Genomic DNA, 16,353 nt, shown 5'->3' with positions numbered 1-16,353 from the left:
GAAACAATCAAAATGTCCATCAACAACAGAATGGATAAATTGCAGTATATTTTTATAGTGGAATTCTATACAGCAATAAGAATGAAATATTGACACAAGAACATGTGTCATTGTTGAACAAAAGAAGCCAGATAGAAGAAAATATAGTATATGACTCTATTTATATAACGTTCATTTTTTTTTAAGCCAAAGGTTCAAATGGTGATAGAGGTCAGCATACTGGTTACCCTGGTGGACAGGGAGGGATAGTAACTGGCAGGTGAGAGGTGGGCTTCTGAAGTAGTTGCTCTTAATGTTCTATTTTTTGATCTGGATAGCAGTTACACAAGTATGATCACTTTGAGAGAATTCATTGAGCTGTACATTTATGGTTTATGAATTTTTTGTTTAATAAAAAGTTTACCAAAAAAAAAGTTACAGAGAAAAAGAAACACTATTAAGCTACCTTCCAAACAGCTAATGATTCCATTTATTTTAATTTTTTTTTTAAATTTATTTATTTATTATTTTTGGCTGTGTTGGGTCTTCGTTTCTGTGTGAGGGCTTTCTCCAGTTCCGGCGAGCGGGGGCCACTCTTCGTCGCGGTGCGCGGGCCTCTCACTGTCGCAGCCTCTCCCATTGCGGAGCACAGGCTCCAGACGCGCAGGCTCAGTAGTTGTGGCTCACGGGCCTAGCCGCTCTGCGGCATGTGGGATCTTCCCAGACCAGGGCTCGAACCCATGTCCCCTGCATTGGCAGGCAGATTCTTAACCACTGCGCCACCAGGGAAGCCACGATTCCATTTATTTTAAACATCCTTCTATAAATAGCCATAAGCAAAATTTATTTTCATTTAGAATATAATTCAACCCACCTGCCACAACTAGAGAAAAACCTGTGTGCCGCAACTAAGACCTGATGCAGCCAAATAAATAAATAAATAAATAAATATTTCTTTAAAAAACAAAATACAATTCAAGATTAGGTGATTAGTTAAAGCCACATCTTCAGTCACCTATAAACTGGAATCCAAGTGTTGAGAAAATCAACCGAAAGATCCTTTTTCACTATGTAATACTACCTACCTAGACAAAGGACCTATTTATTTATTTATTTATTTACTTATTTACTTATTTATTTCATTTTATTTTTGGCTGCGTTGGGTCTTCGTTGCTGCACGCAGGCTTTCTCTAGTTGCGGCGAGAGGGGGCTACTCTTCGTTGCGGTGCATGGGCTTCTCATTGCGGTGGCTTCTCTTGTTGAGGAGCACAGGCTCTAGGCACGCAGGCTTCAGTAGTTGTGGCACGCAGGCTCGGTAGTTGTGGCGCACAGGATTAGGTGCTCCGCGGCACGTGGAATCTTCCTGGACCAGGGCTCGAACCCGTGCCCCCTGCTTTGGCAGATAGATTATTAACCACCATGCCACCAGGGAAGTCCATAAAGGATCTATTTAAATGCAAAAAAATTTACTCATTTGTTACCGACAGACCTTTCCCCAAAGGTTTCTTTTTTCAATGTCATCATTCAGGGTAAATTTAATAAAACCTTTAGCCCTGTTTCCTCCCTTAATCTGTAGGATCAAAATCAGTCTGTCATGTTCTCGTATTTAATTGGCATGGATTGTCTGCCTGTTTTCCCTGTAATCGAGAAGAGGGTTCACATGTAAACAGGACTGATCTGGCAAATGCATAAACATACAAAGAGATCCTTTCCTTAAAATAAATTTGTGATCCACACACGGTCAAACCCTTGCACAATAAATTAACTCTTCAGCAGCCTCAAGCTAAAAAACTGGAGTCAAACCAATTAAGCCCTAATGGGATCCCAATTTCCTATTTCTGATAGCAGAAGTTTAAATAGACCCCTCTAAGTTTATAAACCTTTATCAACCACCCAGATAATCCTGTCACACTTAGTTCCAAATCTGCATATATGAAGATGTGCTACAATCAAAAATCTTTGATTACTGCACATTACAGCTTTCACTGTCACAACCAACACGTGCTTTAAAAAATTGGGGAGGGCTTCCCTGGTGGCGCAGTGGTTAAGAATCCACCTGCCAATGCAGGGGACATAGGTTCGAGCCCTGGTCTGGGAAGATCCCACATGCCGCGGAGCGGCTAGGCCTGTGAGCTACAACTACTGAGCCTGCGCGTCTGGAGCTTGTGCTCTGCAACGGGAGAGGCCGTGACAGTGAGAGGCCCGCGCACTGCGATGAAGAGTGGCCCCCGCTCTCCGCAACTGGAGAAAGCCCTCGCACAGAAATGAAGACCCAACACAGCCAAAAATAAATAAATAAATAAAAATAAATAAATTAATTTAAAAAAAATTGGGGAATTTCAATTGCTTCAAAATGCAAATGATAGCCTTAATTAGAAAAGATGACTGATAAATAAATTTGACCCAACTGTTGTCTCCAAACTTTGCATGTCCTAATAATCTGCATAGTTACCTTATTCACCTATAGCCACCAAAAGGAACAAACAAGCAATTGTTAAAGATTGTCAGACACCATGTATGGTAGAATCTGGTCTGAGGATTTTATCAGGGTTCCCTCAGGATTTACTGCCTTTTAATTCATGGACCCACAGACTGTGGAATGAGAAGGAACTCAGAGATCCTTTATCTTTTGGCTTTCCTATATTTAGAGCATTCCTTTGCCTCAACAAAAATCTGCATACCCACTACGTGTACATAAAGTGCTCAAAATAAGTACAAGAACATAGGGGCAGCAAGAGCAGAGTACCTAATCATGGTCTATGTTTTTGTGCTGATAAAAAGCAGTTTCACAAAAAGAAGGAAGTTGACTTTCTATTAACACAGGCACAAAGCTTATAAGACACCAAGGCAAAATATAATAAAAAATAACTGAAAATAAGATAAAGCCAGAGTTCATTAGGAAAATCTGATCAGCAAACTGACAATATGAGTTAGTAATGCTCACTGCCAAAAGATATACAGAGGTCAGCAGTCTTTTTTTTTTTTTTTTTGGCTGCACCACACAGCTTCCGGGATTTTTAGTTCCCTAACCAGGGATCGAACCCCAGCCCAAGGCACTGAAAGCACACAGTCCTAACCACTGGACTGCCAGGGAATTCCCACAGCAGTCTTTATGAGATAGCAAAGTTACATCTCAACTCTTCCTTCATAATAGATGGTAGATAGAGGGATGGAGTCCTACAAGTATCACTGGATATAAGGTAAGGACAGAAACTGGTTCAAACAGTGGCTCTTAATGGGGTGGACGTGGTAAAGAATCACCTGAGAGGCCATTTCAAAAAACATACCAGACATCCTCCCCCTGAATATATCATAATATGGCTATCACACTGATATTCTAATAACTCCCCAAGGTATTTCTGATAGCACACCACCAATCCACCCATTTCGAGGAAAACCAGTTTTCCAGTTGTCTAGAACCAGAGGCTTAAAATAATGGGAAGCTCACCTGGAGATTATATAGAGTTGGGGAGCTGTTTAATGAAACAATCAGCTAAATTATACATTTTATTTCCTAGTCTTCAAAACTTGGAATAAAAAAAAAAATTGAGAAATGTTCAGCAGTATCTACAGAATTCCTGAAATTTTGACTACTTACTTAACTTGATTGATTCTTTCTGAGTTAAGCTACTCACTAAAACACTCTAAAGTCCTAGTCAGTGGGTTAGACCTCAGTATTTCATGCTAGTATTGGGCATTCCATCAGCAGTACTACATGTAATACAAATGTCTACACAAGGCAGTTCTCCCAGCCAGGCCTTTTATAGCTGATAATACAGTAAGCTTATAGTACTAGGCAAAATGTCACCATCTCCAGAGTCAATATGATAGGTGACTCCTCAATGTGTCTAACCTGGGGACAAATTCTTTAGCCTAACATTCAAAGTTTCCCACAGCTCTGCCTGAACCTGCCTTTACTCTTGCTTGCCCTGCACCTTCCAGCCTGGAGGCCTTTGCTTATTCCAAGAGTCAGTAACTAAGGCCATTTCCCATCCCACCCCTGTACAAGCCCTGCCCATTGCCTGTTTCAGTAAGGGCTATGGGCTAACAGTTTTTATATTTTTAAAGGGTTGAAAAAAAAAAGGGGAGGAAGAGGATATGTGACAGAATCCATTACATGTTCCATAAAGCCTAAAATATCTACTATTAGGCTCTTTATAGAAAAAGTTTGCCTACTCCTGGCTTATTCCAGTATCAGGACCTGGAATGATTTCCTTTATCCCATTTCTCCATATCTACCAATCCAAGATGGACCCATCCATCAAAATGCAACTATTATTCAGTGAAGCCTTTCTTGCTACTTTCAGTGAGATATGCTCTTCCTCTTTTAAATCTATCTCCTCTTTCTCCCTTAGCACACTTGTTTCCCTTTAGTTTCCAAACCCAAAATTCAGACACATGATCTGACAAAGCTACTGCATTAACCTAATTATTTTTACTGCTTCTTGCCTTGCCCCCTTCAAATCCATCTGCACAGGGCCACCAGAGTGCTCTAGTTAGAACACAATCTTAACTATGTCATTCCCTCATCCTTTCTATTGCTCTGCATTACCTACAGAATAAAATCCAAGCATAAACCTGCCCAGTCTGCTTCTCTAGTCTCATTTCCTGCCATTCTCCACCGAGCACTTATACTTTAATAACACACCTCCATTTTTAAAATTTATTATTATTATTATTTTATTTTGGTTGCATTGGGTCTTCATTGCTGCACGCGGGCTTTCTCTAGTTGCAGCGAGCAGGGGCTACTCTCCATTGCAGTGCGCGGGCTTCTCATTGCAGTGGCTTCTGTTGTTGTGGAACGCAGGCTCTAGGGCATGCAGCCTCAGTAGTTGTGGCTCGCAGGCTCTAGAACGCAGGCTCAGTAGTTGTGGTGCACAGGCTTAGTTGCTCCACAGCATGTGGGATCTTCCCGGACCAGGGCTCGAACCCGTGTCCCGTGCATTGGCAGGCAGATTCTTAACCACTGCACCACCAGGGAAGTCCCTAATAACATACGTATTTTTAATCCCCCCCAAACCTGGCCCAGACTTAGCTTTCCCCATCTCTTACCCCTTTTTTACTTGGGTCACTCACTTTGTTGGCAGAAGTATAAAAACTGACATATCATCTATGGAGAGTAATCTGGCAACATCTATCAAAATTATACAAATTGTACCCCTTGCCCAAGCAATTCTGCTTCTAGGAATTTAGTCTACAGATTTATGAAATGACATTTTTTACAAAGCTATGCAGCATTGTTTCTAACAGCAAAAGACTGGCATGTAAATGTCCATCAGTAGTGGACCGTAGGGGAAAAAAAAGTATTATGCACCCATACAATGAAATACAATGCAGAATGAGGAAGTTCTTTTATCTATGATATTATATGGCCCACAGGAATATATCTGCAAGGATACAGTAGAAATTGGTAATGCTAGTTGCCTCCAAGGAGGGGAAGTGTGGCTGGAGCACAGAGGTCAGGCAGACAGTTCAGTAAATAACCTTTGTACCTTTTAGTTGTTCAATTATGTAAATACACTGCCAGTCCAAAAATAATTTTTTTAAAAGTTGTTGGATGGGGCTTCCCTGGTGGCGCAGTGGTTGAGAGTCTGCCTGCCAATGCAGGGGGCACGGGTTCGGGCCCTGGCCTGGGAAGATCCCACGTGCCGCGGAGCGGCTGGGCCCGTGAGCCACAACTACTGAGCCTGCGCGTCTGGAGCCTGTGCCCCGCAACGGGAGGGGCTGCGGTGGTGGGGGGCCCGCGCACCGCGATGAAGAGCGGTCCCTGCACCGCGATGAAGAGTGGCCCCCACTTGCCATAACTAGAGAAAGCCCTCGCACGAACCGAAGACCCAACACAGCCAAAAATAAATAAATAAATAAATAAAGTAGCTATAAAATACTGTCAAACAGCAGGCTGTTAAAAAAAAAAAAAAAAAAAAGTTGTTGGAGGGCTTCCCTGGTGGCGCAGTGGTTGAGAATCTGCCTGCCAATGCAGGGGACACGGGTTTGAGCCCTGGTCTGGGAAGATCCCACATGTCACGGAGCAACTGGGCCCGTGAGCCACAACTACTGAGCCTGCGCGTCTGGAGCCTGTGCTCCGCAACAAGAGAGGCCGCGACAGTGAGAGGCCCGCGCACCGCGATGAAGAGTGGTCCCTGCTCGCCACAACTAGAGAAAGCCCTCGCACAGAAACGAAGACCCAACACAGCCATAAATAAATAAATAAATAAATTTATTTTTAAAAAAAAGTTGAAAAAAAAAAAAAAAGTTGTTGGAAAGGAAAAACAGACTTGGTTCAAGACAGGCATCATCTTCTTTAAGAAGCCTTTTTTTGAAACACATCCATACGTACATGCACATGCATTAGGTCAGATGCCTATCCTTGGTGGTTCTTACCATGCTATTATTACTGCTTACCATTCGGTACTGAAACATCAATCTGCTCCTCCCTCCACCATTGAACTACATTTAAATTTCTCCAGTGCCTTAGAATTCTCTTTATATTCCCCAGAATCCAGTACTAAGGGCTCAATAAATATATGTGAAAGTAAATGAGTATTTGAAATCAAAAGTATCTTAGAAAATCAATGACTTTTAGTCACTGTAATGATAATTCATTAATAGTCCACCTTCTAGTATAATTAGCTGTTCGTCTTCTTTCCAGTAGAATACAAATATTAGGTCCCTCAAAAAAATGATTCATTGAACTCAATTACCAAAGTAAAGAGAACAAAGAGACCAAAGTGGAAATGGCAAGTAAACTAAAACAATACACCAAAAAAAGGAACATTCACGTAAAAATAATCAGGAATTGATTTCAGGATTTCAAATTACTATTTAAAAACTATGGTTTTAATGGAAACTCTCCTTATTTACCAAATCACTCCTCAGAATCCAAAATTAGCATGTACTATTTAGAGACCTATAGAAAGCTCACAGCAAGCCAAGTGTTGATGTCCACAGCTACAGCTATGTGCTCAGTGGCTCTGAGGCATGTTTGGCATCCCATCTCCTTCCCAAGAAATTCACTGCCTCCACCAATTGAACCAGAATCTTTGCTTCACTATTTCCCAGTACAACTCTCCCCAACAGCATCAATTATAAGGGGAAAAGATGGACAATCATTGTCCAAACTTAATTAAAATCCAGTTGTCAAAGCTTTCATTACAAGAGCAATCAACAAAGTGTTAGGACAAAGAAGGAAAGACAAGCTGGAAGATCTCTGAGGACAGGGACTGAATCTTAACCACCTTGGCAGCCCCACAGCAGTTAGCACCATCCCTGCATCTAACAGCAGCACAATACAGTTGTTAAATGAACAGCTTCACTTAGACTAGGAAGGGGATTTTTACTTTATCTGTATTGTTTAAGTTTCTAAAATATATTCATGCATTACAAAATCACTCATGTAATAACAAATAGTGTCCAGAACATGCTTTTACAGTCCCTCAATTGATTCTTGTCTTGTCAGGTGATTACCTGTCAGGTAGACAGAGACGGTACGGCTATCCCCATTTCACAGATGATAAGACACTCAAAATCCAAATATGAATTGTCCAAAGCTGCACTGCTTGTGAGTTGAAGGTAGAAGGAAGAACTGGGAAGCACCCACGTCTTCTAACTACTACACTTCTAACTAAAGAGAAACAGAATGTCCCCTCACAGCTCCAACTCTCAAAAACCCACACCCTGGCATTCTAGCTGTGTGACAGTGAGCAAACCACCTGGCTTCTGAACCTTATATGAAATAAGACGATGAGAATACTACCACCTACCTCACTTGATTGCTGTAAAAATTAGATAATGTGTGAAAATTGTTCTCATATATGTGTTGGTTGATATTATTTCTGTTAATGATATATAAATAAGAAATGACCAGGACTTCCCTGGTGGTGCAGTGGTTAAGAATCTGCCTGCCAATGCAGGGGACACAGGTTAGAGCCCTGGTCCAGGAAGATCCCACATGCTGTGAAGCAACTAAGCCCACAACTAAGCACCACAACTACTGAGCCCGTGCGCCTAGAGCCCATGCTCCGCAACAAGAGAAGCTACTGCAATGAGAAGCCCGCACACCGCAACTAAGAGTAGCCCCTGCTCGCGCCAACTAGAGAAAGCCCACCCGCAGCAACGAAGACCAAACGCAGCCAAAAATTAATTAATTAATTATTTTAAAAAATGAACATGCTGACTCCAACAGAAGACAAACAGTGTGAGACTCTACATTATAAAACAGAGAATATGCCTTTCATAAGTAGCAACTAGACAACCAAAATTGATTTCACCCAGATACACTGTTTCCTTAACACCTAATTCTAAAACAAAACAAAATGAAACACCCAACAAGCAAATGGAACTCTCATACATTACTGGTTAGAAATGCAAAATGGTACGGTGCAGCCACTCTGAAAAACACTCTGAGGGTTTCTTAAAAACTTAAACATGAAATTACCATAGAACCCAGCAATCCCACTCCTGTTTACCCAAGAGAAATAAAGACATATGTCTACAAGAGACCTGTGCATAAATATTTAGAGCTTCATTCAAAATCATCAAAACAGGAAAGGAAACAACCCAAATGTCCACTAACCGGTAGACAGATTTTTTAAAAATCATGGTAAAGAGCTTCCCTGGTGGTGCAGTGGTTAGGAATCCACCTGCCAATGCAGGGGACATGGGTGTGAGCCCTGGTCCAGGAAGATCCCGTATGCCGTGGAGCAACTAATAAACCCATGCGTCACAACTACTGAGCCTGCGCTCTAGAGCCCATGTGCCACAACTACTGAAGCCCGCGTGCCTAGAGCCTGTGCTCCGCAACAAGAGAAGCTACTGGAATGAGAACCCCGCGCACCGCAACGAAGACCCAACGCAGCTAAAATAAAATAAATTAAATTAATTAATTTTTTAAAAAAAATCATGGTACATCCACAAAGTGAAATGTTACTCAGCAATAAAAGGTTACTACAGATACAACATGGACAATTCTCAAAACAATTAGTGTAAGTGAAAGATATCAGATACAAAGGCTATATATTGTATGGTGTCATTTATGTGACATGGAAAAGGGAAAAAAGGAGCAAGAGCGAGAGAGAGAGAGAAAGAGAGAGAAACCACTAGAGGGACAAAAACCAGTATACTAGTTACCAGGGGCTGCTAAATGAGGGGAAAGGAGCACAAAGGATCTTTTGGGGATGATGGAAATAATCTATATCTTGATTGGTGTGGTGATTACAACTGCATACATTTGTCAAAACTCATAGAACTGTTCCCTTAAAAAGAGTAAATTTTACTGTACGTAACTTACAGCTCAAAAACTTGACTAAAAGAGAAAGAAAAAAGAAACTACTCCATTTACACATCTGGAGAAAAAAAGGAATACTTAATTATCACAATATTTATACTCAATTTGGGTCAGTATTTGCTTAAGAAATTTTAGCTAAACCACCTAACAACTGCTAGGTTAAACCTCTCTGTGGAGGTTTTACAGGGATGCCATGTTTTCAGAGAAACCATTCTTTTTTTTTCAGTCAGTATTGGGAGAAGCTCGTTGGTAACATCAAAAGACGGGGTACTTCTCTTTTCTAAGGAATCAGTATTATTTTGACAGTGCTCACTCTGGTAGTCACCATTATTTGACTTTCATTCATCATCCCCTACTTCATTCCTCCTGTTCTCCCCGTTCCAAAACCCCAAACAGGGAAACCTATAGTTCTCACCTACAAATATATCTGAGAAATGAGCACACTCAGAGTTTGAAAGGCAAACCACTCAGTAGCAAATCACTCTGCCTTTTTTACATGAAAGAAAAAAAAAAGGAAAATTTTCACTATGTGCCAAAACCAGCAAGTCAACAGCTGCAAATTACTACAACCATATAAAATTTAAAAACTATTCACCCAGGGTAAGGAAGACACTCCATGGCTGAGAGTCAATCAAATGCGCTTCCAAAAGGTGAACAGAAATACTGAGACTTATTGGGAATTCCCTGGCAGTCCAGTGGTTAGGACTCAGCGCTTTCACTGCCCTGGCCCAGGTTCAATCCCTTGTCAGGGAACTAAAGTAACGCAAGGCACCGCATGGCCTAAAAAAAAAGTATACATCAAATTTCTGTAGGTTGAATTACATCTTAAATCATTGAGGAGCTACCCCAAAGTAACTTCTGTACACAATATATTGACCATATACCCTCAGACTAAAAACAAACAAACAAACCTGTAATCAAAGAGGTTTACAAACTGCACTTCATGGTAACATGGGTTAGCAATCTTGGAGCTATTTTCTGTATATTCTAGGTTTGGGCGAATAAGTAAAATATATTGTGGATTATGTGAGTCAGGCTTACAATCCCTAGGTAAGAGAAGGGACTTAAAAATATGGAAAGGATAAAGGCTAAACGAAGTTTGTGGTATTGGAGGTATTAGTCTGAACACACAGTTCTGAAACCAAGTACCCTTATCAAGATTATGATTAATCTATCCAAAATTTATTCCCTTTCTTGTCCCCTCTGACCTCAATCCTGTGCTAACTGAACACTAATCAACCATAGTCAGATGAGTAAAACTGCTATTGTTGATAACAGCATTAACTAAAACTGCTGTTATAAACATCATCATTAACATACAGGGCTTCCCTGGTGGCGCAGTGGTTGAGAATCTGCCTGCCAATGCAGGGGACACGGGTTCGAGCCCTGGTCTGGGAATCCCACATGCCGTGGAGCAACTAGGCCCGTGAGCCACAACTACTGAGCCTGCGCGTCTGGAGCCTGTGCTCCACAACGAGAGGTCGCGATAGTGAGAGGCCCGCGCACCGCGATGAAGAGTGGTCCCCGCTTGCCACAACTAGAGAAAGCCCTCGCACAGAAACGAAGACCCAACACAGCCAAAAATAAATATAAAATGCAGGAATATTAAAAAAAAAAAAAAAAACATACAAACTCAGGTTGTTCCTCCAGCACAAGTTGAGCTAACAGACTCCCGAGCCACGGATCACTTTGGCTGGAGAATCGTAAACCAGAGACATCCTGACTCCCAAAACTACAATTAAGAAATGTCACAAAATGAACATTAGTCCCAGCCTCTTTGTTCTTCCCCTTTAAAAGAAAAAACCCTAACTCAAAGACCAGGTGGGTTTGGATCCGACTCCCTTGCTTGGCGCCCTGCAATAAGTCCTTACTTTGCTGCAAACTACCACTGTCAGAGTTTGGCTTTCTGCACCATGGGCACAGAAGCCCTTTGCTCAGTTTCAGTTTTTATTACATATAGATAAAAATAGAAATTTAGATATATGCGTGTGTATATATGTATGTGTACATATATACATAGATTTTTTAGCTCTGCCCATTAAAAGGATCTGGAAGCAATGACATCCCATAGCAATGAGCACACACAACAACCACATCTTGATTTCTAAATAATTTTCTCCACTAACCGGAATTAGGAGAGAAACACCTTGGAGAAATGGCTGATTCCAATGCTCAGGTAGGAAGATAAGCCTGGAATATCTTTTTTGCGCCAAAAAGTAAGGAAGTGGTCCAAGAATGTTGGGAACTTGTCAAAAGCTAGCTTGAAGGGGTTCCCACTGCCAAATCTGGGACAATGTGAAAAACACAATAAATAATGATGGTAACAGATTATAACCTGCTACATAAAATAAGAATCCATATTAATATTGAGTTGGCAAAAAGGTTCATTCGGTTTTTTCCCTAAGATGGGTCTAGTAGCACTTAGTTGTCTTTAACTTCATTCCAAACAATTTATTAGATTGTATGTGACAGCTGTCATATCAGTATATATTTAAAATAACTTATCAAAGTTGGTGAATTTTTGTGTAGCCATTTTAATATTGAAGATGGAAAAAAAAAAGCAACATTTTTGGCATATTATGCTTTATTATTTCAAGAAAGGTAAAAATGCAACCAAAAGGCAAAAAAAGATTTGTGCAATGTATGGCGAAGGTGCTGCGACTGATCGAACGCGTCAAAAGTGGTTTGCAAAGTTTTGTGCTGGAGATTTCTCGCTGGAGGATGCTCCATGGTCGAGTAGGCCAGATGAAGTTGATAGCGATCAAATCGAGACATTAATTGAGAACAATCAACGTTATATGACGCGAGAGACAGCTGACATACCCAAATATCCATATCAAGCATTGAAAATCATTTCCACCAGCTTGGTTATGTTCATTACTTTGATGTGTGGGTTCCAGATAAGTTAAATGAAAAAAACCTTGACCTTATTTCTGCATGCGATTCTCTACTGAAACGTAATGAAAACGTTCCGTTTTTAAAACAAAATTGTGACAGGCAATGAAAAGTGGATACAATACAATAATGTGGAACGGAAGAGACCGTGGGGCAAGCAAAATGAACCACCACCAACCACACCAAAGGCCAGCCTTCATCCAAAGAAGGTGATGTTGTGTATATGGTGGGACTGGAAGGGAGTTCTCCATTATGAGCTCCTTCCCAAAAACCAAATGATTAATTCCAACAAGTACTGCTCCCAATTAGACCAACTGAAAGCATAACTCAACGACAAGCATCCAGAATGAGTCAACAGAAAACACATAATCTTCCATCGAGATAATGCAAGACTGCATGTTTCTTTGATGACCAGGCAAAAACTGTTACAGCTTGGCTGGGAAGTCCTGATTCATCTGCCGTATTCACCAGACATTGCACCTTTGGATTTCCATTTCTTTTGATCTTTACAAAATTCTCTTAATGGAAAAATTTCAATTCCCTGGAAAACTGTAAAAGGCACCTGGACAGTTCTTTGCTCAAAAAGATAAAAAGTTTTGGGAATATGGAATTATAAAGTTGCCTGAAAAATGGCAGAAGGTAGTGGAACAAAAGGGTGAACATGTTGTTCAATAAAGTTCTTCGTGAAAATGAAAAATGTATCTTTTATTTTTACTTAAAAACCGAAGGCAATTTTTGGCCAACCCAATACATACAAATAAGGGTTAGAAAATGCTCTGCAGTAGAATATTAACTAAAAAGCGAAGAATGACTGATAGAAAACCACAGCACAACTATCAGAGTAATTAACTGACTCAGGCAAACATCATCAATAGATGCTACAACCAATGGATAAAAGTTTGATGAAGGGACTTCCCTGGCGGCACAGTGGTTAAGAATCTGCCTGCCAATGCAGGGGACACAGGTTCGAGCCCTGGTCCGGGAAGATCCCACATGCTGCGGAGCAACTAACCTCGTGTGCCACAACTACTGAGCCTGCACTCTAGAGCCCACCAGCCACACCTACTGAAGCCTGCGCACCTGGAGCCCATGCTCCGCCACAAGAGAAGTCACCACAGTGAGAAGCCCGCGCACCGCAACAAAGAGTAGCCCCCACTCACTGCAACTAGACAGAGCCCGCGTGCAGCAACGAAGAACCAACACAGCCAAAAATAAAAATAAATTTATTAAAAATTTTTTTAAAAAGAACATTATTGGGGGACTTCCCTGGTGGTGCAGTGGTTAAGAGGCTAAGAATCCGCCTGCCAATGCAGGGGACACGGGTTCGAGCCCTGGTCCAGGAAGATCCCACATGCTGCAGAGCAACTAAGCTCGCGAGCCACAACTACCGAGCCTGCGTGCCACAACTACTGAAGCCTGCGCGCCTAGAGCCCGTGCTCCACAACAAGAGAAGCCACCGCAGTGAGAAGCCCACACACTGCAACAAAGAGTAGACCCCACTCGCCACAACGAAGACCCAACACAGCCAAAAATAAAATATAAATACATAAATAAATAAATTTTTAAAGAAGAACATTATTGGAACAAATGGCAAAATTTGAATAAAGTCAGTATATTAGATAATAATGTTGTATCAAACCTGTATTTCCTGATTTTGGTAAGTATATTGCTGTGGTTACATAAGAGAATGTCCTAGTTTATTGGAAATATACATTACCTTATTTATGGTAAAGAAGTATCACATTTGTAACTTACTCTAAAATACAGTTCAAAAAAATACTATGCATGTATAAAAAGAATATAGAAAATATAGTAAAATGCTGACATTTGGGGAATCAAAGTGAATGGCATACAGGAATTTTAATAACATTCTTGCAACTTTTTCCTAAGTTTGAAATTATGTCAAAATACAAAGTTTGAAAAAAAAAGAAAAAGGAGTAAAAAAAAAAAGTGGTTTTTTAAATAATGTGATCACCATCCTTGAATATGTTTGTGTTTTTCTAACACAGTATGGTGTAATATATATTTAAGAAGAGATGAGAGTATAGTTTAAACCACTGAGGCAGACCAACCCATCCAGGGAAAATTGAGGAGCTTATGAAAACTATAGCTCCTGAGCTCCTAGCAGCTCCAGGCAGCTATTGGATGAATACCAGGGGAGCTAAGACCATCATCACCTCACCCCCTACCTCTCCTTCACCACTCAACTTGCCTCTCCTAAGCCACCTCTACCTTTAATCTCGGCCATAAAGAGGACTTGCTTTCTGCCTGCCTCCTCCCTGTGAAGTTGACTCCACTTCCCAAGAGGGAAACAAAATGAATCATACTTTCTCAATATTAAGGACAAAAAAATCCTGCCACATTTTTGGTGGATAAAAATGTCACTCGTGGACTTCCCTGGTGGCGCAGTGGTTAAGAATCCGCCTGCCAATGCAGGGGACACGGGTTCGATCCCTGGTCCGGGAAGATCCCACATGCTGCGGAGCAACTAAGCCCATGCGCCACAACTACTGAACTTGCACTCTGGAGCCTGTGAGCCACAACTACTGAGCCCGTGTGCTGCAGCTACTGAAGCTCACATGCCTAGAGTCCATGCTCCGCAATAGGAGAAGCCACTGCAATGAGAAGCCCGCACACTGCAACCAAGAGTAGTCCCCGCTCGCTGCAACTAGAGAAAGCCTGCGCGCAGCAACAAAGACCCAAGGCAGCCAAAAAAAAAAAAACACTAGTATTTTAGCTTTTATGGGGGGTTGGGGAGGGGGAGAGGATGGATAGTGGTAAGCAGACAGTAAACTAGCTAAAAATTATATGTGAATTAGAGGAAATGGTGATTTTGATTAGTGGAGCTCTAGGGATATAAGGTAAAAATGAATAAATCTGTGCTATTTCAATGTCTGTTCTCATGTGGCTTTGAAAAATTAAAAGCAGGCAGGACCTCTGCATGAAGATGGCTAAGTTAACAAAGGAATAAGGGAAACATCTGTAAGAGAGGAAAAGGTCAAAGTAGTGTGTCAAGGGAGCTGTGCTATGCCTGGTATTAACATTTCACTTGAGTTGCTCCAGAGGTCAGATTACATATTTGTTGCCATCAGCTAATTTAATTGAAAGGTCTAGCCAACTCCAAAGCTATCAATTCAGACAGAAGGATACCTAGCTCTGAGTTAACTCTGAATTTTACTTTGATTTCTGCATTTAATTACAGCAATACAAAATAGAGGGGTAGAATCATATTTTAAAGAGCCACATTCCAAAGTAAAGGTTCACTGCATAGTCCATATACCATATTTGATGATCCATATTTGACAGCTCCTCACAGGGCCACGTAAAATTAGCACGGACATTTCTTGGGCTTTTGATGTTCATTGCCATCATCTGCTTCACTGCTAAAATCAGGAAACATATGGAATGAATTGGTAAAATATGCTGAGAGTTTCTGCTGCCTTTTTGTTTTTTGTTTTTAATTCATCACCAAGGCCAATTCAGGATACCTCTAAACAAGACCAAGATCTAATTCAGCAATCTTTAAATCATATCCATCCACAGAACATTTTAGATGTTAGGGAAAGAAAGTTGTTGAAGAAAAATGATGGGAAATCAAGTATCTTCAGGGAGCACTGGTATCCTCAGGAACACATGTCTAAAAACCTCTAGCTGACCTAGTAAAAACAAGGAGCCACGTGATAGAAGGTAAAAACTAGTGGGTTTTGGACTCAGATCTCAATGAATTCAATATCAGGACTGAACTACGTGGTAATAGTGTTATCTGCTACTGGTTAACTGTGTGACCTAGGGGAATTTATTTAACTTCTCTGAGCCTTATTTCCTCGTCTGTAAAACACAGATACTAACTCCCTCTCAAGGATGTTCTAAGAATTACATGAGATAACATACATGAAAAGTGCCCAGCAGAAAATCTAGCAAAAACTTTTTTTTAAAGAATTAAACTGGACTTAAAGTCAGATTCAGTTGACATATCTGCTACAGACTCATTTTACAAGTTTAATTTATGATACCCCAGCTCCTATAATTTCAGATAGCCTCAAGGCCTTTGAGGGGCCAGAGAGAGAAACCAGAGACAGAAGCAAAAGCTACTTAACCAGCCATAATAAAACCCAGAGACAGGCTGTACTAGCTCATATTGCACATGGGGCCAGTCAATACAGTGCTAGTAAGGCCCTAATCTTACTCAAGCAGAA

The 16,353-nt window shown here is 41.0% G+C and overlaps 1 protein-coding gene across 4 annotated transcripts in view; it reads right to left on the bottom strand.

The window, feature by feature from the left end:
• Window positions 1-16,353, bottom strand: part of CBFA2T2 (CBFA2/RUNX1 partner transcriptional co-repressor 2) — a 184,341-nt gene that overhangs the window by 162,700 nt on the left and 5,288 nt on the right. For 2 of the 4 annotated variants that reach the window (XM_057529427.1, XM_057529428.1), the window contains exon 2: window positions 15,438-15,540. The exons of the other annotated variants lie outside the window; for them this stretch is intronic. In XM_057529427.1, coding sequence (XP_057385410.1) covers window positions 15,438-15,498 — 61 coding nt within the window. In that variant the 5' untranslated portion in view covers window positions 15,499-15,540. The remainder of the gene's footprint in view (window positions 1-15,437; window positions 15,541-16,353) is intronic. 4 annotated transcript variants of the gene reach the window in all.

This window comes from Balaenoptera acutorostrata, chromosome 15 (genome assembly GCF_949987535.1).
Source record: "Balaenoptera acutorostrata chromosome 15, mBalAcu1.1, whole genome shotgun sequence".
Taxonomy (NCBI): Eukaryota; Metazoa; Chordata; class Mammalia; order Artiodactyla; family Balaenopteridae; genus Balaenoptera; species Balaenoptera acutorostrata.
Note: the sequence above shows the minus strand (reverse complement) of the source record. Positions and strands in the feature narration are given on the sequence as shown.